The following is a 25,721-nucleotide window of genomic DNA, read 5'->3' on the forward strand; positions in this document are numbered from 1 at the left end:
ATATCCAAGACAAATGAAGACTTATAGATACAAAAAAATTTCTACATGGATATTCACAGCAGCAAATAGCCATAAAGTAGAAGCAACCCAAATGTTGATCAACTGATAAATGGATAAAAGAAATCTGTTGCTTTCATACTATATATATATTTTTCAATACTGGCGATTGAACTCTAACACTGAGCTACAACTCCAATCCTTTTTATTTTGAGACAGTCTCACTAAGTTGCTGAGGTTGGCTTCAAACTTACTGATCCTTCTGCCTCAGCCCCCTAAGTAGCTGGGATTACAGGCATGCACCACCATGCCTTGCTACAAGAGACTATTATTTGGCAATGAAAGAAAATAAAATACTCATACATGCCATAAATGTGCTCTACATCAGTTTCTTTTTATTTTGCTGGGATTACAGGCATACACCAATAATTGTCTTCTCTTTTGAAGAATTCAATTTTTTTTTTTTTTTTTTTTTTGCCAATACTGGGGATTGAACCCAGAGCCTTGTATATGCAAGGCAAATATTCTACCATTGAGCTACAACCCCAACCCATTTCTTTTTTTTTTTTAGACAGGGTCTCAAAACTCAAACTTGTGATCTGCCTGTCAGCCTCTTGAGTTAACTAGATAAAGTTGTGTGCCACTGTGTCTGGCCGTTTCTTTTTTTTTAATATTTATTTTTTAGTTTTAAGTGGACACAATACCTTTATTTTATTTTTATATAGTGCTGAGGATAGAACCCAGTGCCTCACGCATGCTAGGCAAGTGCTCTAAATTTAAGCCACAACCCTAGCCCCTGGCCATTCTAACTTTACTGCTTCTTGGGCAGCAGTTCTCAATCAGGGCAATACTGAACCCTCTTTGGAACAATTGACAATGTCTAAAGACATTTTTTGGTTGGTATGACTGGATGTACATGTGGGATTTGGAAGGGAGAGGCCAAGGATGCTGCTAAACAGCCTTCAATGCACTTAAGTCCCCATGAATAAAATTACCCGGCCCCAAGGAGTAGTCCCAATGTCAACGGTGCTGAGGTTTAAAAACCCTTCCCTAGGGGTTTTGAGCAAAGAAGGGTTTTGCTGTGATTTTTACTTCAAAAGAAACCATCTGGGGGCTGAGGCATGTAGCTCAGTGAATCCTCACTACAGTTAAAAAAAAAAAAAAAAAAAAAAGAACCACTCTAGTCCCTATCCTGAGAATATACTAGAAAGAAGGCGATTAGTTAAGAGGTTACTGCAGTAATTTAGGAGAGATGATTGTGGTAGTGGCTTTGACCACAGCAACTGTGAAATTTGCTGGTTTATTTTTTTAGTACCAGAGATTGAACCCTCGAGTGCTCTACCACTGACCTCTACCACCCAGCCCATTTAATTTATTTTGAGACAGGGTCTCACTAAGCTGCCCAGGCTGGCCTCAAACTGAAAAATGTTTTCTATTTTTTTTTCCTTTAGTTGTAGTTGGACACAATACCTTTATTTTATTTATTTATTTTTATGTGGCACTGAGAATTGAACCCAAGGCCTCGCACATGCTAGGCAAGCGCTCTACCGCTGAGCCACAATCCTAGCCCCCCCAAAATGTTTTCTAATGAATAAAAATAGATGTGATAAAAAAGAGAAGAGACGAGGCCTGAGCAACTGGAGATGGCATTTTATTTAGTAAGCTGAGGAAATCTGTAAGAGCAGATTGGGGGCAGAAGCTCAGAAGCTAAGTTTTAGATATGCTAAGTTTGAGATTCTCTTTTAGTTGAAGTTGAGAAGCCAAGTTGGAAATTGGATATATAAACCTAAGGTTCAAGAGAAAGATACAGTTTGGAAATATCAATCTGAGAGTTCTCAGTGCACACAAGCTACCTGATAAGACTTGATGAGATCACCAGGACAGTGAGTGTATGCAGAGAACAGGAAATATCCTACTGACATGTGGAGGTCAAGGACATGAAGAAGAATAAGTAGCAAAGACATAAGAAACAGCTAGTGAGGAACAAACCTAGAGGATTCTCTGGAAGCCAATGGAAGAGAGTATTTCAGGAGGAGGGAATGGCTGGCTGGATCAGATGCTTCAGGCTTGTCAAATAAGAAGACTAGAAACTGACCTTTGAATCTGTCAGGATAGAGATCACTGGTAACCTCAACAAGAGTAGTTTCTGAGGAGTCAGGGAAGCAAAAGGAAGGAAGTGGGCTTGAGAGAAAATGGAAAGATAAATCAATTTGGAGACAGCCAGTATCAAGAACTCTTTTTTTTTTTTTTTTTGTATGGGATTGAACTCAGGGGCACTCAACCACTGAGCCACATCCCCAGCCCTATTTTGTATTTTATTTAGAGACAGGGTCTCACTGAGTTGCTAAGTGTCTCACTGTTGCTGAGGCTGGCTTTGAACTCGCAATCCTCCTGCCTCAGCCTACAGAGCCATTGGGATTACAGGCGTGTGCCACCCCACCCAGCCTCAAGAACTCTTTTGAGGGCTGCAGTTGTGGCTCAGTGGTGGAGTGCTTGTCTAGCATGTGGGAGGCCCTGGATTTCATCTTCAGCACCATATAAAATTAAATAAAATAAAAGTATTGTGTCCACCTACAACTAAAATGATAAATTTAAAAAAAAGAGAGAATTCTTTTTTTTAAATTTTTTTTAATATTTATTTTTTTTTTTTAGTTTTCAGTGGACACAACATCTTTGTTTGTATGTGGTGCTGAGGATCGAACCCGGGCCTCACGCATGCCAGCCAAGCACACTACCGCTTGAGCCACATCCCCAGCCCAAGACAATTTTTTTGAAATGTGCTGTATTGGAAGGCAGAGAAATAGGGAGGTAACTGAAGGGGGTTATAGAGTCAAGGGAGGATTTTAGGATAAAATAACATGACTATATACTGATAGGAATGATCCAGTAGAGAAGGAAAACTGATGATGCTGAAGAGGCAGGGGAGAATTGCTGAGTGAAGGTCTTGAGTGATGAGAAGGGACAGGATCTAGTTTCTAGTAGACAGAAACATAAATGATTCATCCACAAGAAAGGCAGGCAGGCATTCTATATGGGTACAGACCAGGGAGGTAGGTAGATATAATGGTAGGTTCTTGTTTTCCTTCACACAAATTCTACATGCCAACCTCTTTCTTAAAAAGAACAAAAAACCCTCCAGTGGTGAGCTGACTGGCTACCTCCTACCAGCTGCACACTCTACTTCTACTCAAGTAGCCTGAGATTACCCTAGCTCTTTTGGCAGCCGAACATATCCTACTGATAATAACTCCAAAATAGCAGTTAAGCCAGTTTTCTCCTGTTCCATGCTGCTGAATGTATTATAAATCTAACTGCAGGATTTTATGTAATAATTTCTGACTGCCTGTAATCATTTCTACCTGAGATCTTGACAGCAGCTCAAACTTAACAAGTCTAAAATAAAACTAAACAAGCATCCTTTTATCATTTCCTTTTGTCTGTTAATAACCAGTTTTCCTCTAGACACTCCAGTTTCCCTCATTCTCTCTTCTTGCATGCAAACAATGGCCCAACTCCACAACTTCATGCTCTTGCTGAGACTATTGTGATGAATTCCTGGCTAATCTCCAGTCCTCCCAACTCTCCTTTCAGTAAAGAAAGGTCTTTTAGTAGCTTTTTCATTACTATGATCAAAAAGACCTGGCAAAAACAATAGGAGGAGAAAAAGTTTATTTGGGGGCTCATGGTTTCAGAAGTTTCAGTCCATAGAGGGCTGATTCCATTCCTCAGGGCCTGAGATAAAGTACAACATCATGGTGGAATGGTGACAGAGGAAAGCAGTTGAGAACACTGCACCAGGATATGAGAGCTCTGCTCAACAAGGACAAAATCCGTACCCCAAAGGTAAGCCCTGCAGGGACTCACCTCCTCCAGCCACACCCTACCTGCCTAGAGTTACCATCCAGTTAATTCCTATCAGGGGATTAATGTCCCAAAATCCAATCATTTCACCTCTAACCTCTCATGCATTGCTCATGTCATGAGCTTCGGGGGGACACTTAATATCTAAATTATAACAGAAGGGTCCAGCATTTTGCTTGAACCATGTCATCTCTCACTTTCAGTTCTCCATTCAAATCCTTCAACCTCTGGCCTCATGTCCTCTGCTTCATATCCACAGCTGCCCTTCAGGAACCGTGCGCTATGGTGATGTGGAGAAGTAGTCCTGCCTTTATATACTACCTACCCCTGGGCCCCAGCTCACTGAACTCCTCTCTAGAACGGACACCCTTCTTTCCTATTTACATTATTAAAATCTTACGTATCTCTTTACAATTCTATACCACAATAAATTTTTTTTAACATTCATTTTTTAGTTGTAGTTGGACACAATACCTTTATTTTACTTATTTATTTTTTATGTGGTGCTGAGGATTGAACTCAGGGCCCCACATATGCTAGGCAAGCACTCTACCGATGAGCCACAACCCCAGCCCCCACACACAATAAAAAATTTAAAAATAATTAAAATATTATTAAAAATAATTCTATGCATCTCATGTGGATTAGGCTATAGACCTTAATTCTGCTGGAAGAGTACAGACTTGCTCAGCCATTCTGAATAGTAATCTGACAGTATTTAGTATCAAAATATTACCTAAGTAGAAACATTTCTTTTTTTTTTCATTTGGTGGTACTGGGGATTGAATTCAGGACATCAAGAATGCTTGACAACAACAACAACAACAAAAAAAAAAAAAAAAAAAAAAAAGAATGCTTGACAAGCACTCTACCACTGAGCTACATCCCCAGCCCCTAGAAACACATTTAATTTGTATAATTCCATAATCAGCAACTCTGTTCAAAGGAATATAACACCCCTCAAAATTTTCACATCATGCATTAAGGGACACAACTAAGAAAGTTCACTGCAGTGTTATCTGTAGTGAGGAAAGGCTTAGTCCAGGTAACCTGGGTGTCCATCACTGAGAGAATGATGCACACGAGGAAGACTGAGCAGATGTCACAGACCAAATGTACTCACAGAAACGAATAGATCCTAAAATGCACTAGTCATCACAATCATCATTTCTACATTTTTTCTCTATACTTTTATTAATAGCTTTGGTGAGATAAGACCCACTTTCCACATGCAATTCACTCCTTCACTCTTTTTCTTTTTCCCCTTCTTATGCTGGGGATTCAACCTAGGGCCCTGTGCATGCAAGGCAGACACTATACTACTCCATATCTTCAGCCCACAATCCATCCATTTTAAGTGCATCATTCAATGGGTTTTGGTGTCTTTATAGAATTGTGCAACCATATCTACAATCAATTTTAGATCACTTTAATTAGCCCAAAAAAGGAGTTCCATACTCTTAAGTTATCACCTCCCAATTCCATCCCCAACCCAGACTACCACTAATTGTTCACTTTCCATCTCTACAGACACCTATCCATTCTTTGGCTCCAGTATGAAAGTTATTTCTTTAGATATCTTTCTTGGTCATCCCAGTCAGAAATTATTTCTCACATACTATTACTACAGCATGAAGTTAATATAACTTAAACAGCATACTCCTCTTCCCCTGCTTTGTATTATAAATATTTTTGTATTTTTATCTCCCCCAGTTAGGAGAAGGTTTCCTGTGGGCAGGGGCAGTATCTCTGCTCTCGCTGCATCATGATTTCTTGAACATAGTAAAGAGCTTCATAAATATTTAACAAATGAATTTATTGAGCTTTAGTCTGGAATTCAGGTTTATTGGGATCACTTTGAATTCAAATATATTAGCTTATGTCCCAAATAAGTTTTATAAACTTCCATTTTGTATCTTCACCCAAGTCATTAATGATAAGGTTGAAAAAGTCAAAGCACAGATGCCTAAAACATGTCACAAGAGCTCTGGTGGCAATACTTTTTGGGTTCCATTGTTCAATCAGCTGCAGCATTCCCTAATTGTACTCTGACATAGCCAAAATCTTTTCACAAGGACAGCATGAGCCACAGTGCTTAATTTGGAAAAGGGGTAAAATGGAATGAGGACAGAAGACTTTTCTCTCTGCAGGGATTGAATGAGAATGTATTCATGAATTACTTATTATTATGGATGCATATCACACTATCACACTTACTTATCTAAAATGTGGCACGTTATCTCCATCTTTAAAAATCAGGATGAGCTGTATAATTTACTTTTTGGTACGTCAGTCGCTCCCTACAGTTTAAAGATGACCACAGTGAGCTTATCTCTGCATGGTCTTCCCTATACCTCAGCCAAAATATAAATCACCTGGCCCTACAGATCTGAACACACATCTAAGGTTGCAAAACGTTCTCCTTTCACGTCACATCACCTATATGGCTTCAACTTTTCTTTTTCTTCCAGTTTATTCTATCCTTTTCTAGTTTGATGAATATTTTTCCCAATTGAAAAGATAGATGGAGCCAGAATTTCTGTTCTACTTTCTTGCTGTCCCATGACTTTCACAGCTCCCTAAGCACTGCTAATCCAGACTAATTCACTGTTAACAACAGGCCTTTCTACCTCTAGATTACGTTCTGAATAATTGTAAAACAAAAAAGCCACCTTAGGTGGGCTGGGGTCACATAGCTCAGTGATAGAATGCTCGCCTCGCACATGTGAGGCCCTGGGCTCGATCCTCAGCACCACATAAAATAATATAAATAAAGATATTATGTCACAACATCTACACACACATACACACACACACACAAAAAGCCACCTTAGGTGTCTTTTGCAAGCCTCAGATCATATGGACTACATTTTCCATAGCCTTCCTCAAGGGGAATCAAAGAAGTCTATACTCTCCCTTTTATTGTTTTCGTGCATTTTTATAAACCTAAGCTTGTAGGGCTGGGATTGTGGCTCAGTGGTAGAGTGCTCACTTTGCACATGTGAGACCCTGGGTTCGATCCTCAGCACCACATAAAAATAAATAAGTGAAATACAACCATATATATATTTTAAACCTAAGCTTGTAAATTATATTGTTATATTGTGTGCATGTACGAATATGTAACAAATCCCATCATTAAATACAACTATAATGCATCAATTAAAAAATATGGGGGAGGCTGTGTGTGGTGGTGCATGCCTATAATCCCAGCTGCTCGGGAGGTGGAGGTAGAGGTAGGAGGATGGTAAGTTCAATGCCAGCCTCAGCAACTTGGCAAGGCCCTAAGCAATTCACTGAGACCCTGTCTCTAAATAAAATACAAAAACAGGCTGGGGATGTGGCTCAGTGGTTGAGTGTCTCAAGGTTCAATCTCCAGTACCAAAAACAAAAAATAAAAAATATGGGGGGGAGGAGACCTGAGCTTGTGAGGGAGGTCCCAGTGTAGAAGTTCTTAGAAAAGCTGATTACCTTTTCTTTTTTTCAAATTTTTAAAAATCTTTTTTAGAGAGAGAGAGAGAGAAAAAGAGAAAGAGAGAGAGAGAGAGAGAGAATTTATTTATTTATTTATTTTAGCTTTTGGCGGACACAACATCTTTGTTTGCATGTGGTGCTGAGGATCGAACCCGGGCCGCACGCATGCCAGGCGAGCACGCTACTGCTTGAGCCACATCCCCAGCCCAGAAAAGCTGATTACCTTTTCTAAACTGGAATTACACATGATTGTCAAAAGATACTTCAGGCAAATGGAAGAAGAGCTACTTTCAGATGAACCAGAGCTCAGAATATAAACCACCTCATCGGGCTGGGGTTGTGGCTCCTAGTAGAGCGCTCGTCCAGCACGCGTAAGGCCCCAGGTTTGATCCTCAACACCACATAATAAATAAATAAAATAAAGGTATTAAAAAAAAAAAAAAACACCTCATCAGTGAAACTATCTTATATTCCCTTTTGGATCTTTAGTAGCTGAGTTTTTGTGGGGCAGTTTAAGTCAGGCTGTAAAAAAGGCAATGTTAAGAGATATACACAGGGCATTATGGAAATACAGAGGATTCAGAACTTTACTGATCTTTTTAAAAGAGAGATGATAAAAAGCAATATGTTTGTTGTACCTCATCAAGATCTTTGGTCTCTCTGCCCAATTCATCATCATCTTCATCAGAATCAAGTTCTGGCCCAATATAATTTCCAAATTCATCATACAAGTCAGTATCCATGATGCTAAAATTCAAAGAGAGGAGAAGAGTTAGATTCTGGAAAGATAATCCAAGACTCCATGGCAAACACTTGTATTTCGACTTTTAAGGTTGGTCAGATACCTCTCATGCCCCTTTTCCAAATGTGACTAATGACTGATTAACCTACTGACTAATTCCCTCCAAATCCCAGTACCTCCCCCACCTCTATGCCCTACTCATTGTCCTACTTCCATACTCTCTCCTCCATTTCTTTCTTTTTTTCCAAATATATTTTTTAGTTGTAGATGGACACAATACCTTTATTTATTTTTATGTGGTACTGAGGATTGAACCCAGTGCCTCACAGTGTGAGGCAAGTGTTCTACCACACTACTAACATTATCCTATATAATCACAACACAACCACCATAATTGAAAAATGTATACTAGCACAGAATTACCACCTAATACACATATTCCATTCAAGTTTTACAAATTGTTCCAATAATGTCCTGCACAACCAAGGATCCCATCCAGGATTACCATCTGCATTTAGCTGATGTGTTTTTATTCTCATTCAATCTAGAACGGTTTCTTAGTCTTTCTGGACTTACATGACTTTTGAAGATTACAGAAAAAAAAAAAAAAAGACTCCCATTAAGTGCCTGCAGAAACTTTTCTAGAAGGCTGTTCATGGAAGAAATCAAGTTAATTTCTGTTTCAGAACCATTGCACTTGTCATTCTCTTTTGCCCCTTGGATATTTATACCTTGTTACTTTATTAAAACGTCACCTTTTCTGTCACTTTTCGAAGTCCTCCATACATGCTTTCCAACCTCCGCTTCTACTGTCTCGTTAACATTTACCGCTAACTCATTTATAGTAATTTGTTTGCTGTTCATTTCTCCAACTACAATTTAAGCAAGGACTTTGTTTTGTTTACTTTGAACAGTGCCTGGCACAAAACAGTCCCCAATAAGTATCTGTTGAGTGAATTAATGACTCCAACACTGCACATACAGACTTTCCCACAGATACCCCAAACCCGGATCTCTTGTGTATTAAATCTGCATTTCTCCGCTAGACTTCAGGCTCTCAAAGGTGGGAACTTGGCAAAGAAGGGATTAAGTCGGCATAGATGGAGGAGGAAGAAAGGGGACTGGATAGTTAGAGCCTAGCCTCTGCCCAGGGACAGGACGTTACCCACTGAGGAAACAAGGAAAGCCCGGAACCGGTGCGCATGTGTCGATCCCGCTCCAGGCTTCAATTTACCCATTTGTAAAGAGAAAAGGACAGAGAGTATACAACACCTCTCCAGATATGACATTCATTAATTTCCCATTCCACCCGGAAGAAAAAAAAAAAAAAACTTCCAGAGCGCTTACCCCGCTGCAGCTCACCTCCCGCCCGCTCAGCCAAGTGCTCCGAGTCGGCCCCTGGACACCGCGCTTCCGTCCCACGCCGCGACAACGTCTGCGCCCGCCGCTAGGAAGGACCTCGCAGACGCCACGATTGCGTTTCTCGGAGGACTGACCTCTGCCTGCAAATCTGCTCCAAGGACTGCTGACCGCGAAGACAGGAACCGGCAAAGTGGACTTGTGGGTCTCCAAATCAAGGCCTGCGCTGCTCCAAAGAAAGTGAGGTCTGAGGACGCAGAAATATGATCAGGCGTCTCGGAGCCACCCTGAAAGGGGGCCTTCGGACCGGTCATGTGGGAAGGCGGTTGGCGTAGTTGCCGGGCAACCACCGTTGTGGGGCGAAGAATGCGCTGAGCTGTCTTCCGGTTCTAGCATATCAGGGATCCCCAAAGAAAACAAGGGGACCAACGCCAGGGTCGCGAGGGTGAGGGACTGGAGGCTGAGTAATAGGAAAGGAAGAGCTGTTCTATTCATTCGATGACAGGAAAGGCCTCAGAACTGGATAGAAAGCCACACAAGGTGTCGGGCTTATAGTCTCAGCTAAACCAGGAAGATAAAAAACAAACAACAGCAACAAAAACCTGGACAGGAACGGGATACCTAGATTCAGTTGCTGACCAGCCCAACTCCCTTCTCAGCATTCAGCTTCTCCACGTCGAGGTGGGGGTCAGGGTGGTCATGGGGTTGATTGTAGACCTCCTGCTTTCCTGCTCTAGTGCTGTTCCTGGGTGAACCACAAAATCTAGCTCAATTTACCAGGAATCTGAAGCTCAGGAAGGTCTCACAAGTAAATGCCAGAGCCCAGACTGGAACCCATCTGGAAGATTCTCTTGTAGAAAAGGCCAGTTAGACTCTGCCCTGAGACTACAAAAGTACAATGGCAGAACTAAAGACTTTTCCCATGTACTTAGACATCTGTGCCTCCAGCCTTGGGTTGGACAGAGAGATTTGGGGATGGAGATTATTGAGCTCCTTCTTCTGATACTTCAGTTTCCTGTTCATTCATTGCTTCTGGTTTGGGTGAAAATTATCTTTTCGCATTAAAGAGATTTCAGGAAGGATGCAATGCTATCTCTGGGCTCTGGTAGCTAACAAGACTCCTGCTTTTGTGTGATATCCTCAGTGGAACAAATTGCTATGGAGTGATCCTATGTGGAAGAATGAATGGCCTGAATTCTGAGATCCAAATGCCTCTTCAGCTAAAGCACCAAAATTATTATTTTTGTGGAGCTGGGGATCAAACCCAGGGCCTTGCACATGCTAGGAAAGTGCTTTACTACTGAGCTATAAATATTTTTAGAGTAGAGAACAAAATCAAGACAGGGCTCCAAATTGAAAGTCAGAATTCTGTATTTTCAGTGACAAGTCTTATATAAGCCCTCCCTGTGCAACTCAACTTGTATAAAGTAGAAAGCCAGGTTTTTGTAATGCTTGCTAAGATAAGTGTCATAATGTTTTGGGGTCATTTTGTGTTTTGGTAAAGAATCCAGAGGTGGGGCTGAGTTTGTGGCTCATTGGTAGAGTGCTTATTTAGCACATGCAAGGCCCTGGTTTCAATCCTTAGCACCACATAAAAACAAATAAAATAAAGATATTGTGTCCATTCACAACTAAAATATAAATATGAAAAAATAACCCAGAGGCATCCTCCTTTTCCTGATATTGGCCCTCCACTAATGTTCATTCCCTATGCCTTCCTTCCCAGGAACAGGCCATGGAAAGGAATGATGTTATTAACTTCAAAGCTTTGGAGAAAGAGCTGCAGGATGCGCTCGCTGCTGATGAGAAGTACAAACGAGAGAATGCTGCCAAGCTACGGGCAGTGGAACAGAGGGTGCCTTCCTATGAGGAGTTCAGGTTGGCTCACTGCCATTTTTCTCAGGCCGTCCTGCTATAATGGGCTACAGTAGTTAACAGCAAGCACTCTGGAATCAGATCATTCTGAGCTCCTGGCCTCAACCTCTACTACTGGTGTAATCTTCTGAAAGTTCCTTAATCTCTCTGAGCCTCAATTTTTTCATCTGTAAAGAGAATAATTTTTGTTATAATTAAATAAGCTATTGCATGTAAGATTCTGAACACAGTATCTGGCTTCATGTGCAGAGTTTGAAAACTTTTAGCTATACTGCTATCATAGTTGTCATATTATCCTGTCAACAGGTTCAACCTTACATCAGGCAAAATCTAGCTGCCTCCCTCCCAAGACACAGCACTAAGTTCACCACCTATTCTCTGTCCTTTATCTATAGGAGTATTGTCCTTGCATCACATCTGAAGCCTCTGGAGCGGAAGGACAAGATGGGAGGAAAGAGAACTGTGCCCTGGAATTGTCACACTACTCAAGGGCAGCCTTCCCAAGATGTGGCCACCGAAATCTCCCAGGTAGGTAAGGCCCAGCCTCTTTAGACTAGCAGAATGCTCTGTCCTAAAGCTCCAACCGTGTCTTCTTACAACATATACTTCTTCCTTTTATCTCATGGAAGACAACAGAAACAGGATTTTGCCTCTAGTCACAGAAAGAAAAGCAACCACGAGATGATAGGGCTGAGATGAACTGAGCAGAATGAGTCAGAAAGCAAGGTAGGGAGGTCTCCTTCCATCAGTCTTTTGACTTTCATTCCTACATCAGAATTGGAAATCTCAGCTTCTGAGATAGATCATAGATAGTACAACAATCCTGTGGCAGTTTTGGGAGAGAGACCCAGCCTGTCAGGTCCTTGACACTCACTTTGTGTTCCTTTCTCTCTTCCTGAGATTCCCCATTAAATCCTTCACCCTTCTCAAAGCAAATACTGATCTACTATTGAAAACCAGAGCTACGTCCCATTCATCAGTAGGAAAATCCCAGCATAAGTGAGAATCCAGGCCAAATCATGGCCTGGATTCCTTGGGCCCTCCCTCTCTCTCACATCCCCAGTTCCCTCCTTTGAAAATGAGACCCACAGGCACAGTAGCCTACCCAGTGCTTAGAGAGCAATCCTAGAGTTAAGATGAAAACCCACAGGCTCCCCTTAACCTCACTGTCACAGAGCAACCAGAAGAGCTCTGGACCCCCTTTGCTTCCTTTGTGACCTAGGAGAAAGTCCCCTTCCAGCCTGAGACCTCAGCAGAATTCTACCGAGATTGGCGACGACACTTGCAGAGTGGACCAGAGCGCTACCAGGCCCTGCTGCAGCTTGGAGGTCCCAAACTGGGTCACCTCTTCCAGACAGATGTGGGGTTTGGACTTCTAGGGGAGCTGCTCATGGTACTGAATGATCATGTGAGGCCAGCTGATAGGATGACAGTGCTGGGGGTCCTTCGCAGCCTGGCCGGCACGGGACGCTTTACCCTGAACCTGAGCCTCCTGAGCCATGCTGAGCAAGAGAGTTGCCGAGGCTTGTTTCAGAAGCTGAAGGCCATGGCTACCCCCAGATCTTTGCAGGAGGGGGGTTGTCCAGACAAACAGGCTGTGGAGGAGCAAGATGGTGGGCTCCAGGAGGAGGAGGGGCTCCTGCAGGAACTATTAGGGCTGTACCAGATTCACTGATAGGACTGGCTACCCTCAGAGTCCCTCTCAGAAGACCACCCTAACCTGCTTTCCTGATGTCTGGCAGTGCTGCCTCCCTGGCTGACGTGAGCTTCAATGATCATCAGAGACATTTTTTGGTGGTTGTCTTGGGGTTTCTGCAGGACTATAATGAGAAACCCACATATACTTCCCTTCTCAGCTTGGAATTTTCAGAGAAAAAAAAACTTGAATCAAGTCTCTCTAACTTTTCCAGTCACTGTATCCATCTTTTGAACTGTGTGAATCCACAGGACAGAAAAGGGTCCAGGAGGTTGAAATCAGTTTTGCTTCCCACCCTTTTTGAATCTAACCCACTGGTCATGAGAGATGGATGTGTTTCCAACCAAATGCGGGTGACACCAGGTATAGCCTCCACTCAGAAAAAGAAAAAAGCAAACTTGTTCATCTTTCATGGCAAATAAACACTGATACTCATAATTCTTTAATCAGAATATTTGTAGCTCGAAGTCAGTGAATGGACGTTTAATTAACAGTGACAAAATGCTACTTCATTTCAGGTGCAGAATTTTTCTCTAAGGGCTGAGTTCTTGTGCAGGTTGGGGAAGCCCCAAGCCATTAACTTAGGTCCAATGTCCCAGATGGCCAGGTGTATTGGAGGGAAGGCTTCCAGACTGAGGGAAGGAAAGATATTTTATATGGGGCAGGTCAGGCAGGGCCTAGATCAGTGAAGCACAAGGGCCTTATGGCTCAATCTGGTTTTCCTTGATCCATTCTTGGAGCAGGGGAGTGCCAGTGTTCTAGAAAGGTGAGTGAAGGCCAAGTTCTAGAATGATTTTCCCTCGAGATCAGGCCTGGAACATTCCAAGGACATCTAGTACATCAGTTGGAAATAAATTGCCTTGCATTTGGCTGCTTCCTGTGAAGACTGTTGCTTATTTTCCTGGCTGCTTAGTTCTTTCCTCAAATAGAGGCCTCTTCTTGGCAGTGATTTCTAGAAACCCCATAGGTGTTCAGTGCCTTGTTTTTTTTCCCTGCTCCTCTGTCCCTCCCTCCTGTAGATATGAGCCTGGCCCACACCACTGTGCTCCTATGGGCCTGGGGCAGTCTCCAGGCCTTTGAAATAGTGGAGAAGGAGAACATTTTTCTGAAGACCCCCTGCCCTGCTTTCCTTATGTTTGACAATGCTGCCTACTTGGCTGACATGAGCTTTGAGCTTCCCTGTCACTGCAAGCCTGAGGAGGTGCCGGCTGTAGTCTGGTACTATCAAAAGCATGTGGGTAGCAGCCACACCAAAGTGCTGACAGACTTTGATGGGCGTGTGCTGACCGAGGCGGCCCAGGTGCGTGTGGGCAGTGACATGCTAGTCCGTTTCAGCATCCGCATGTTTAGCCTGTTGGTTTTCCGAGCCCAGCCTGAGGACTCAGGTCTGTACTTCTGTGGCACCCGCAAAGGGGAATACTTTTATGCCTACGATGTGGACATCCAGAGCAATGAGGGAATGGTGGCGACCTTCAAGGACATGGGCCAGAAGCCCTTTGCTGATGAGTACTATGGGAACCTCCATGTCTTCACCACCTTCTGGGAGTGGACCCCTTGTGACCGCTGTGGGGTGCGTGGGGAGCAATGGCGCATTGGCCTCTGCTACCTGCAGAGCCCTGACCTCTCCCCACGGTACCGGAGGACACAGTCTGATGTGGTGTCCTGTGGTTCACAGGCTGTGCCTAGGAGACTGCGCACCTCAGTCAGGGACCACATGCCTGAGTTGCTGGTTCAGAGCTGCCTGGTGCCCTGCGAAAAGAAGAACCGGTTCCGGGAGAGTGTGCTGGCTATATACAACTACGTGTCCAAAGTGGGTAGCAAGCCTTGGGTGCCCAAAGTGCCCATTCAGTTTCACCAGCAGAGACTGGGCCATGGACTCATCATCTCCTGTCCTGGGGCCCGGCCAGAGCATGCTGTGGCTTGGGACAAGGGCCACCAGCACCTCTACCGCACACAATACCTAAAAGGTGTCAACAGATCCATGAGAGTATTCATTGACCATGGCAACCAGCTCCACATTCGCTTCACCCAGCTAAGTGACCGAGGCATTTACTATTGTTGGCGGCAAGGGGTGAAGATCGCTGGGTTTCGACTCAGTGTGACATCCCGAGGGCACTACCCAGCCTCACTGTCTGACCCCGAGACTCGTGCTGCTGTGGAGCTCACCCTGATAAGCTATCTTCTCATCACGGCAATTTTTGTCACCGTGCACCTCTGTCGTTGCTGCTGTTACTCATTTCGCTTTCGTCCCATGTTCTCACCCTAGGCTCTCTCTTCCCAAGCTCTGAAGACCAGTTGTGCTTCAATGTGTTTGTTAAATGATACCAGATGCCTCTGGGTAGGCGTCCTGGGCTGGGACATGTGGCAAGAAGATGCAGACAAATCTATTAGTTACAATCTGCTTCCCAATTTCATGAGCAGGTATGGGGCCTGATCTGGGAAGTGGGGAAACCTAAAGCAGGTGATAGCTTGGGGACTGAGGAGAAGGGAAGTAGGCAGGGGCACATGTTTTCTGACTTCACACTTAGGACAGAGGATGAAGTGAACTAATACCCACCAAATCACCTGTTGTTGTTGGATCGCATTTGAGGTGACCTTGAGGATTGCTGACGGGGCACTGGTTGAGCTGTGGGTGGCACAGGAGGAAGGAAGAAAAGAGTGAAGGGAGCTAGCATATGTCTTCCTTGGCTTTCTCCCCAGCATGGTACTGGGAATGGCAGGTAGGAATAGCAGGTGTGGGAGTAAAGATGAAGACTAGGATGGGGAATGGTGAAGGGAGCAGAGATAAAATTCTGGGCTTTCCTGAGCCACTGCACTCAGGCTGGGGATGAGAAGATGGAGTGGGGAGCATAGGCCAGGGTACCATGCCTGCTGTGGCAGAGCAGGTCAGAAATGGGATTTGGTATGTGGCTACTGCCATGGGGACTTGGACTCCCAAGACAATTAGAGATAAAGAGTAAGTTGAGTCTTGTCCAGTGCTACATCTTGACCCCAGCTTCCCCACCCCTGCCATGAAGAGATGAGAGTACACTCTGGGGAAGGCCATGGTATGCATCTTTATTTCTCCTCAGTGAGTAAAGATGGTGGCACTTCCCTGAAGGTTAGCAGCAACAGCAGCAGCAGATGGTAGCAAGGAGTGAAGAGAGGGCACCAAGTCTTGGGAAGAGGGAGGGATCCCCTGAGAGACCCCCCCTTCCTTCTTGGCCTCAGAGGGGGAGTAAGACCATGGAGTGGGCCCTTCCAGCCCCATTTCTGGGCACAAATATCTACCACCTGCCCACCAGCCTGCACATGGACAGTAGAGCAGGTATTCTGGGGTGGAAGAGTGTGCCCGAGTGCCCTTGCTTCAGGCTGCAGAAGAATGAGCCATTATCTTTGCTCTGCTCATGCCTCAGTTTCCCAAACTATAAAATAGGGTGCTGCCTAAATAGGGTACATTCTATACGCAGGTAAGAGGGGACACAAGGAGCCCTTAATGTAGGGAAGAGCAGCAGCTAGTCATTACAGGTGGAGAAGGTTAGGTGGAGGGTAGTGGCCTCATTGTGGTCAGGAGGCAGCAGTCACAGGGCTCTGAGGCCTGGGTGGTCAAAGATTATGCAGCATATAAGAGGCCTTCAGAACTGAGACAGTGGTACTCTGCCCCCATGGAAAGCAGCCCTCTCTCCCCTGTTTCAGCATCTTCAAAAGGATGAGTCATTTTCTGGATTCCCATGACCCAGAGGCCAAGTGTAACTGGTTACTCACAACCCCCACTCCAATGTCTGGCATCATCCCCACTGCCTCCTCACTACCAGTGTCCCTTCTACCCCAGATGTGGGAGTCGTCCTGGGTTTGATCTCTCTGTATCCATACCTAGGGGCCAGGAAGCCCCCCTCATTGCTCTTCTAACACTCCTTCCCTCTCCACTTAACTATAGATTCCCAGAGAGCTGAGAACCAAGCTCCTACCTGCCTATAGACTGGTTCCCTGGATGGCAGCTCAATGGAATTAAGACATTTGAATTACCACTCAGGAGGCCCCCTGGGACCTTTCTCTGTAGTTTAGGTAGCAGGACTTCTCCTACATTGGTCAGGGTCATTCTAGAAGAACAAGCCTCTGCCCAGGGCTGTCTTGCCTGTGAGGACTTCCCCTTCCAGCAGCCTAAAAAAACTCAAAGCCCAGTTCCCAGAGACTCCAGAGACCTCCAGCTTTGGCAACAGTTGCCATAACAACAGGGTGATTTGTAGGTGCCCCCTGCCCTATCCAACTTATTCCTTCACTCCCAATTTTAACCCAAGCTACTGGCCACACTTCTAGACTGCCCCTTTAGTGTGAGTTCCCTGTTAGTTGAAGTTGCTAGGTGCTGGGTGGGTGCCATCTGGCAGGCCGAATGCTGACTAAGCCTAGGGCAGCAGACTGGTGTAGAGATGGAGGAGGGAGGGGAGCAGCAGTTAGGAATCAGGTCTGGAGAAATGAGCTATACAAGGAGAAGCAACTATACTGCTCCCACTACAGGCGCCTCATGCTGTGGGGCCACCTGGTGGCCCACCTCACATCACATCCTTGTGCTCCTGCTTGGACTCCTTAATGACCTGCAGGGGACAGGGAAGGTGCACAGTGCAACAGTTTAGGAGCTCACCGACTCCAGGTCCCCCATGCTAAGCTATGTAACTTATGTAAGGCAAGTACCCAACCATCCTAGAACTTTCTTAATTCTTAAGACCACCTTTCATTGTGCAGTGGTCGGAGTGGGTAGTAAAGGAGAACTTGTACAGTGCTTAGCACCATGCCTGGCACACAGGGCTTAGGGTATAAGAGTAGCCTTACTGCTGCTGCCACTCCAACTGGGAATGCCAAGGGAGCAGCATGCCAAATCCCTTCTCCTGTCCTTCTGGCAGATTCCTTTGAATAAAATTTGAAAGTCCTCCCTCTTCCCAACTGTCCCAGCCAGAGTTGGGAGTGAAAGCTACTTGCTTTCCTTCCTCTCTTTCCTAGTCCTGATTCCAGAAGCACCTGAGTCTGGAGAGTGAGAAAGGGAGAGAGCCTGAGTTGGGACCCAATCCAGTGGCCTAGGTCCTTTCACTGCCCATGGAGACTGAAGAAAGGAGTGATGTTCAGGCTCCTCCCCAAAGTCCATAGCCCTCCAGGAGCTCTTGGAAGTCACCAAGGACCTCCTGTGTGCCTGGCCCAGGCTTTCTTCCAGAGCCTTGCCAAGTATCCCTGGACACAGCCAGAATCCCTCCTTACCTCGCCATCACGCATCTCCACAGTCTTCACCACAATGTTCCTCTTGAGGTGGCCTTCTGACACAGACTTGGTGTCCAGGCTGGTTTCTACAGGTGTTGGGAGAAGAGGCCTCCCGTGGGTCCTCAGGACACTACACATCCTCTCCTACACCCAACTTCTCCATCACACACACGAATCACCAGCACAAGTGCCTATCCATCCAGGCAGGGAGAGTCCCTGCTCTTCCAAAAGGGCTGGAGACCTCCCAAGTCCCCATGGTGCTGGGCACATCCCACTGCAATCCAGTGCTCTGCCATCTCTGACCTGGCTTCATTTAAATCCCTATCTGGCTTTCTGGCAATCCAGTACTGCATCAGAGAAGAAGCACGTGGGCTTTGAAATCTGGTGGACCAGAGCTTGAGCCCTAGCTCAGCCACTAACCAGCCGTATGTACAAAATAATTGACCTCAGCCGTATTGCAGAATGGGGATGATGGTCTCTAGGTGGCAGTAAGAAGGTGATTAACTAAAATAATGTATGTAAAAATCTGGCACATATTAGTGATTGATACGTATAGGTCCCTTCCCCTTTCTTACTTGTCTGTCACTTATGTGATCCCTCAATGTCTAGCACTCAGCAGATTTTCACTACCTGGTCAGCATGGTTAACTTTCTGATGCTGAATTAAGCCTTGGAAACACATCTGGTGTTCCTAAATATCCTCACCCAGAAGAAGAGAATTTTCTTTCCTTATCTACAAATCACTGATGGCCACATATCAACAAAAAAGTAATTTAGTCCCCCCTTAGAGAGAAAACTATAACATGTCACACTATTATTTAAAATTAAGAACAGAGAACATAAAATTTCATTCACTACAAGAGTAGCACTCCTGAGGGAAATAATCCTCTGGGCTGCATTGCACTGAGAAGAGCAACAGAGCCTTGGGGACAGATGGATCAAGCATAGAACCTGGCCACCAGGCACAGCAAGACCCAAGGGAACTTCCCAGTGACAGAGGAGGGAGGCAGAGGATGGTATCTGATTGAGAGCATCTCGTCTGAGTACCCAGGGACTTGCCACCTTTAACACTGGCCAGATCTGCTAGTTTAACCTACAGTTACCCTGTGCTGGGCACTGAGGTTCCTGGGAAAGTGACACAGTTCTGGTCCTTTAGGACTCCTGGGAGGAGTGAGCCCAAGAGGACCAGGAAAATGGGCTTGCTGAGACTTGCTTACTCCCTGTCAAGATGAGAAAAGCACTCATTTGAGAGGCAGGCAGCTAACCGAGAGCCGACGGGGCTCCATTTACAATCTGGTGAGCCTGTATTGGTATAACTTGTATTGTGAGCCTTTTGAGATGTCTTGTGACCTTGTGACCTTCCCCTTCTTTGGTGCTTTTGCCCCCTGTAGTGACAAGCAGTTGGAAAAAAAAATATGAAACACTCAAAAGGGCAGACCTTGCCCAAGGCATGCAGAGCAGGCAGAGGCAGAGACCTCATCCAGTTCTGCTGTGGAATGGGGTGTAGGGAGGGGAGGAAGGGACACAGGCAGAGCAGGACAGGAGCAGCAGCAAGCCCGACCTGTGAGTGCCCAGGGATGCTGTGCTCTGGCTAGGAGCTCTGCAGTGAATCATGAAGACCCTCAGGGAGAGCCCAGACCTCTTTCCCCTGGTCTCTGGCCCCAGGCCAGAACGCCCATGATCTTGGGGGAGGAGGTGGGCATCCAACACCCTTCCTACAAGGCCCACTCTACTGACCTCGGATCTGCAGGTTGGAGAAGGTCTGCACTGGAATGGTGATACTGAAAGACAGCAAAGGGATGGGGTGACCAGGCTGCCCTAGGACATCCCAGGCCAGGTTCTGGACAAGGGTTGGCATGACAACCTAAAGGGCCATTTGCCATGCCAGGAGAGTCTCCCAAGCTTTCTGCAGCAGCCAGTGCTCTCTGCGTAGCTCCAAAAGTGTGCCAGAGTTTTGGGTGTTATCTGCCGAGGCACATGTTCCACTAAGGAGAATGGAGACTTGCATGGCAGAGGAGAGGGAGGAGAAAATGGTGAAAGTGCCAAGAATTGGAAGAGATCAGTCAGGGGAACAGAAGTCCAGTCTTTGTTAGAGAGGCTGAGGAGTGAGACCCTTAGTTTGGAGGGTGACCCAGGTACCCCCCACCCTGGGACCTAATCAATATTGGTTAGAGCCATTCATCAGACATCTATTGAATAGTACTGTGTGTTGGTCAGGCAATGTGCTGGGCACTGGGTGGGAGAATAACTGGACCCAAGGATGGATCACTCTCAGGCCCCGAAGGGAGCAAGGCAGACTCTAGAGGGAGGCAGCAGGGAGAATTTCCCGAGGGCTGTGGTCTGGGCTCACCGGTTTTCCTCGCCCTCCAGTAACTTCCTATAGGTGGCGATCTCGATGTCCAGGGCCAGCTTGACATTAAGCAGGTCCTGGTACTCCCGCAGGTGGCGGGCCATCTCGTCTTTGAGGCTCTGTCCCTCTTCCTCCAGACGGGCCAGGGTCTCCTGGTAACTCGCCGCCTCCCGCGCGTGGCGCTCCTCCTGCTCGCGCATCTGTCTCTCCAGGGACTCATTCTGTGGGATGTAGCCGGCCGGTCCCTCGGGGCCCCGGCATACTGCACAGAGCTGGGACCTCTGCGCAACTCTGAGAGGCTTCGAGCCCGGCCTCCAGCCCGGAGTAACATCGGAGCCCCGCCCTCTGCCAGGTCCCTACCCAGGCCCTTTTCTTTTAGCATCTCCTAATGTGGTGGTGACCCCCACTGCTCACCGTTCCACGCAAGGACTCCAGGTCGCAGGTCAAGGCCTGCAGCTGGCGCCGGTAGTCATTGGCCTCGTGCTTGGCCTGGCGGAGCAGCTCCGCGTTGCGGGCGGCAGCATCTGTGAGGTCAGCAAACTAGAAGGGGAAAAAGCCCTAACTGAGGGGTGGGCCCCCGACACATATATCCAGGGGATCCGCGTGGGCCCGTGGAGACTGCTGGGAAATCACGGAGATGGGCATGACCCAGGTCACCCCCAGGACACTGGCCCTGGCAGGGATTATTCCCAGTGACAGTGACCCCTGGATTGGAGGCACAGTAGTCACTGCTGTGCCTCAGCCTCTAGCACAGTACCTGTTCAGCCGGTGAAAGAATGACCAGTGCCAGAGGATCTTGAACCTCTGTGCTGGCTGCCCTATCTATGGGCCTGAAACCCGCCCCACCTTGGATAATAGGTCCTGGCCAGCAAACCCCTGGGTGCTAATAGCCCTTTCCCCCAGCTTGCACTCAGCATTCCAGCAGGCCTTGACCCTACTCAGACTGTCACAGGCTTTTGCTGCTCACACCCCTCAGCCTTGGCGCCCTGGACCAGCACCTCCAAGTACTAACTCTCTGTGTTCCACCTCCCGGCCTCCTAACAAGCTCTGCTGTTCCTCTTCTCTTTATATAGGTAACCTACCCGTTCTTTCTAGCTCAAATGTCCCCCACCGACTTCCCTAGTTCCAACGCTGCAAATAAACTGCCCTGTGGTGTTTCTCTATGCAGCCCTATTTAGGTCCATTATCACATCTCCCTGCTCAGATGCCTCTCTGTATCCCAGCAAATAACCAGGCATGCAGTAAATGCTCCATAACCCAGCACGTAGACTGGCAGAGGCATCAAGAATGCAGGCTCCCAAGTGAAATGGGATAGGGTTGGAAATCCTACTTTACCACATAGGAGCTTTGTGGCTTTGGGCAAGTTGGTTAACCTCTCTGGGTTTCAGTTCTCTCATCTCTCGAAGAATAGTGCTTCATGGTAAGATAATCCACTCAAAGCACAGGGCCTGGCATTACAACAATGTTAGTAGCACAATAGTAGTAATAGCAGGAATAATATTAATGAGTACTTTTGGAAATAGTAGTGCCTGTGTGACCTGGGCAGGTTATCTCACTTCTCTGGGGAGGTCGGTCACTGAGAGGATATTCCTCTAGCTTCCTCCTCCCTCCTTCCCCTGTCCTCTTGTATGGAGCAAGGAGGGCTGACTGAGGAGCCCCACAGGCAAGGCTACCTTGGACCGGTACCACTCCTCTGCCTCCTGCATGTTGCTGGACGCCACTGCCTCGTACTGCGTGCGGATCTCCCTCAGGGCTGCTGTGAGGTCTGGCTTGGCCATGTCCATCTCCACGTGGACCTGCTGTCGGGCTAGCTGTTCCTGGAGTTCCCGCACCTCCTGGCCAGGGTGAGAGAAGGGGTACCAGGGGTCAGGGCTCCAGGTGTAGGTTTCAGCTGGGGTTCTCACAGCATCACACCCTCTTCTACCTGCCCCTGAGCCAGGAGCATTGGCAAAGGGAGATGAGACAGCCCTGTTGGAGTAAGTGGCATGGCCAAGACTAAGAGAAGCAGGAGGGAGAGTTTGTCATTGTCCTTCCTGGGCTAGATAGGTAGGAGGCAGGTGCTGAGCATGTGCCTGTGGGTTTCCAGGTTCCATGGGGCCGTGGATTGTGAATCCAGAATTGGAGGTCAGAGATTAGTGGGTGTTTTTTTTTTTTTTTTTTTTTTAAGAATGGCTCTCGTTTTGGCTGGGGATGTAGCTCAGCAGTAAAGCATTTAACTGGTATGTGCAAAACAAAAAACAAAATCAGAGAGAAAAAGAATGGCTCTCATTTTAGTGGAGACAGAGTGAAGTGGGGAATCAGAGACAAACTATGTGACCTTAAGACTTTTAAAAAGCTTTTTTTTTAAATTTTGAAACAGGGTCTTACTAAGTTACCCAAGCTCCCTCAGCCTTACTTTTTTTTTTTTTTTTTTTGGTACTGGGGATTGAACTCGAGGGCACTTGACCACTGAGCCAAGTCCCCAGCCCTGTTTTGTATTTTATTTAGAGAAAGGGTCTCACTGAGTTGCTTAGCATCTCATTTTTGCTAAGGCTAGTTTTGAACTTGTGATCCTCCTGCCTCAGCCTCTCCAGCCACTGGGATTACAGGCGTGTGTCACCATGCCCGGCTAGGACATTTTTTTAACTTTTATAGACTTCAGTGTCTTTCTCTGTGAAAAGAAGGTAGCTGGAAGAGCTCCTATCTCTTAGGGATGATGTGAAGAAAAACCCAGGCAGCAAGGCCTTGTACTTGTCAGTTCAGGGGGCATGTCTGTGCCTTTCACCAGATGGTGGGGATACTCTCTGTCTCTGCCTTCACTTTCTGACTCTTGTCTCTCTCTCATTTTCTTTCTGCTGCCAATCTGCTTCCTCTGTCTCAGAGTATCTCTGTCTCTGTCTCTCTCAGTGTGTGTATCTCTCTGTGTGTTGGGCTTCCCTCCCTCTGCCTTGGCCTCACCTCCTCATGGATCTTCCTCAAGAACCGGATCTCCTCCTCCAATGATTCAATCTTCCTCTCCAGATCCAGACGGGCCAGGGTGGCTTCATCTGCCTCCTGGAGTGGAGATGGGGCATTGGGCCACTCTGACTCCAGGCTCCTCCTCTCCATTCCCCAGCCTTGTCTTACCCCTGCTTCTGGGGTGTTGGGAAGCAGCACACTGTTCTGAAGGGCTAGGCTTGGGGGCTGTGTTTGCCATCAATACTTCCCCCTCCCTGACCCTCCCTTCCACCTTTCTGACCTGTCTATAGGCAGCCAGGTTGTTCTCGGCCTCCAGCCTCAGGTTGGTTTCATCCTGGAGCCTGGGATGGGGAATAAATTCCTGGATCCAGGATCTTGTAGGATTCTTGAATCTTGCACCTATCTCCCTGGAGGTGGCTACTACAGAGACCCTCCCCGCCCCCCAGGACCAGTAGAGTAGCAGGAGGAGTGAGGGTCAGAGAGGGGTCCTAAGCCTTGACTGGGATCATGAGCAGACAAAGGCTTTTGTCTTAACTCATCACTAAGACGCCTTGGCAGGGTAGTGCACCTGATTCTGCTCACACAGGCGCATCTACCAATGTGCACTTGCTGCTGCATGCTCAACACACATCCTCCCGCATTGGAGGGTGCATGTACATGCCCACTGTTCAGCAAATCACCATGCCTCTGGAGTTTCCTCTGACACCAGGTACTACCTTCTGAGATGAATTTTACTGTGATCTCTGCTTGATAGCCATGCAAGTCAAAGTGATTTGAATATGATCAGAGGCCAGTGATATGTAGTCATCTCTGTTCTGCACCCAGACCTGCCTGCACTTTTCCCCACTTCCTTTAGCCTGGAGCCCAAGCCTCTTTGTGGACACCCACCTTCTCCTCTTGTCACTCCTCTTTTGTATAGACCCAGACCCAGAATAGGTGACAACTCCCTCCCATCACACACACACACACACACACACACACACACACACACACACACACTTCTCAATGCCCAGAGAATCAAATGCAAAACCTCTGTCTAGTGGGGCCCTTGGCTGCCTGGCATAGCCTTCCCCTGTGGGGATGAGCCCAGAGTGTCTGGCACCCTGGAAGAAGTCCTTTGGGAATCAGATTCCTGAGGTCTTAGACTGCTACCTGGTCCCTCCCAGGAGCATGATAGCCCCCACTTTTCCAGAAGTGGGGAAACCCAGGGAGCAAAGAGGCTGAGCCCTTGTCCAAGACTGCAGTCCTGCAGCCTCGCCCTCTCAGAGGCTCCATCCTCTTTGCTCACCAGCCCCCTTTCCCTACCCCCCCCCCCCCCCCCCCGCTCCTCACTTCTGCCTCAGGGTGCCCAGGTCCTGTGCCAGATTGTCCCTCTCCACCTCAAGCCGGGCGCTGTTGGCAGTGAGCTGATCAAGCCGCAGCCGCAGCTCCCGCAGCTCAGCTTGGTAGACATCAGCCAGCTTAGTGGGCTCCTTGGCCCGAAGCTGGTTCAGCTCAGCAGCCAGCGCCTTGTTTTGCTGTTCCAGGAAGCGAACCTTCTCGATGTAGCTGGCAAAGCGGTCATTGAGCTCCATCATCTCTGCCCGCTCACTGGCCCGGGTCTCCTTGAAGCCTGCATTGAGTGCCCCAGCCAGGGAAAAGTCCACCCGGGCTGGGATTGGAGGGTGCATTCGAGCCAGGGTAAAGCGGGAGCCAGGACCTAGGAGGTGTCTGGGACCCAGGCTCCCAACCAACATCTCGGAGGAGGTGTAGGACCGGCGAGCAGAAGTGACTCGTCGCCGCTCCATCCTGCTTTGCCTCTGCTGACTCCTGGGATGTGAGGGCTTTATGGGAGAGTGGACCAGCCTGGCCCTGCCTGGGCTGCCCTGGCGACGCCCCCCTGGCATAGCCTGAGGGGGTGGGGCTGGGCTGCAGCCCAGCCACGGGAGAGTTCTCTCACCCCACCAAGGTCACTATACCCAGAGGCAGGATTTCCTGGTACCTAGGGCTGGATGCTGGTGCTGGAGCCCTGATCAATGAGCAAGGAGACCCTCTCTCTAGGAAGGAGTCAAGAAAGGACTGGGCCTGGGCTGGAGGTGTAGTTCAGTCGGAGAGAGCTGTCTAGCATGCGGGAGGCCTTGGGTTCAATCCTTAGGACCATACATATGCATTCATGTGTGCACGCACATGCACACAAGAGCTGTGCCAGGTGACCTCTGACCTGCT

General features: G+C 47.2%; 4 protein-coding genes across 7 annotated transcripts in view; 2 read left to right on the forward strand and 2 right to left on the reverse strand.

Moving 5' to 3' along the window:
* Positions 1–9,575, reverse strand: part of EFTUD2 (elongation factor Tu GTP binding domain containing 2) — a 42,627-nt gene extending 33,052 nt beyond the window's left edge. Inside the window, exons 1-2 of one of the 2 annotated variants that reach the window (XM_081271331.1) lie at positions 9,437–9,575; positions 7,971–8,079 (exon numbers count right to left, since the gene is read on the reverse strand). In XM_081271331.1, coding sequence (XP_081127457.1) covers positions 7,971–8,075 — 105 coding nt within the window. In that variant the 5' untranslated portion in view covers positions 8,076–8,079; positions 9,437–9,575. Of the gene's footprint in view, positions 1–7,970; positions 8,080–9,421 lie in introns of both variants that reach the window. The other variant, XM_081271330.1, reaches the window with a different exon arrangement.
* Positions 9,576–9,928: 353 nt separating this feature from the next.
* DNAAF19 (dynein axonemal assembly factor 19) lies at positions 9,929–13,849 on the forward strand. Of its 2 annotated transcripts, XM_081271417.1 has the most exons (4): positions 9,929–10,114; positions 11,160–11,311; positions 11,704–11,836; positions 12,531–13,849. In XM_081271417.1, exons 2-4 carry the CDS (start codon positions 11,169–11,171, stop codon positions 12,981–12,983), a joined length of 729 nt encoding a protein of 242 aa, XP_081127543.1. In that variant the 5' UTR covers positions 9,929–10,114; positions 11,160–11,168; the 3' UTR covers positions 12,984–13,849. The 2 variants fall into 2 exon arrangements, with proteins under 2 accessions (XP_081127543.1, XP_081127544.1); XM_081271418.1 differs by lacking the exon at positions 9,929–10,114 and having other exon boundaries at positions 11,193–11,288.
* A 176-nt stretch (positions 13,850–14,025) lies between these two features.
* On the forward strand, positions 14,026–15,270 carry FAM187A (family with sequence similarity 187 member A; the record flags this gene model as incomplete). The annotated part of the gene is made up of 1 exon (XM_081271398.1): positions 14,026–15,270. The coding sequence occupies one exon, from the start codon at positions 14,026–14,028 to the stop codon at positions 15,268–15,270; it is 1,245 nt and encodes a 414-aa protein (XP_081127524.1).
* A 2,263-nt stretch (positions 15,271–17,533) lies between these two features.
* Positions 17,534–25,303, reverse strand: GFAP (glial fibrillary acidic protein; the record flags this gene model as incomplete). Of its 2 annotated transcripts, XM_081271392.1 has the most annotated exons (10): positions 17,534–17,575; positions 18,231–18,316; positions 19,495–19,614; positions 19,967–20,010; positions 20,580–20,800; positions 20,994–21,119; positions 22,253–22,414; positions 23,517–23,612; positions 23,797–23,857; positions 24,849–25,303. In XM_081271392.1, the coding sequence occupies 10 exons, from the start codon at positions 25,301–25,303 to the stop codon at positions 17,534–17,536; spliced, it is 1,413 nt and encodes a 470-aa protein (XP_081127518.1). The 2 variants fall into 2 exon arrangements, with proteins under 2 accessions (XP_081127518.1, XP_081127519.1); XM_081271393.1 differs by lacking the exon at positions 19,495–19,614.
* Positions 25,304–25,721: the final 418 nt, after the last annotated feature.

This window comes from Spermophilus citellus, assembly GCF_964194105.1.
Source record: "Spermophilus citellus genome assembly, chromosome: 17".
Taxonomy (NCBI): Eukaryota; Metazoa; Chordata; class Mammalia; order Rodentia; family Sciuridae; genus Spermophilus; species Spermophilus citellus.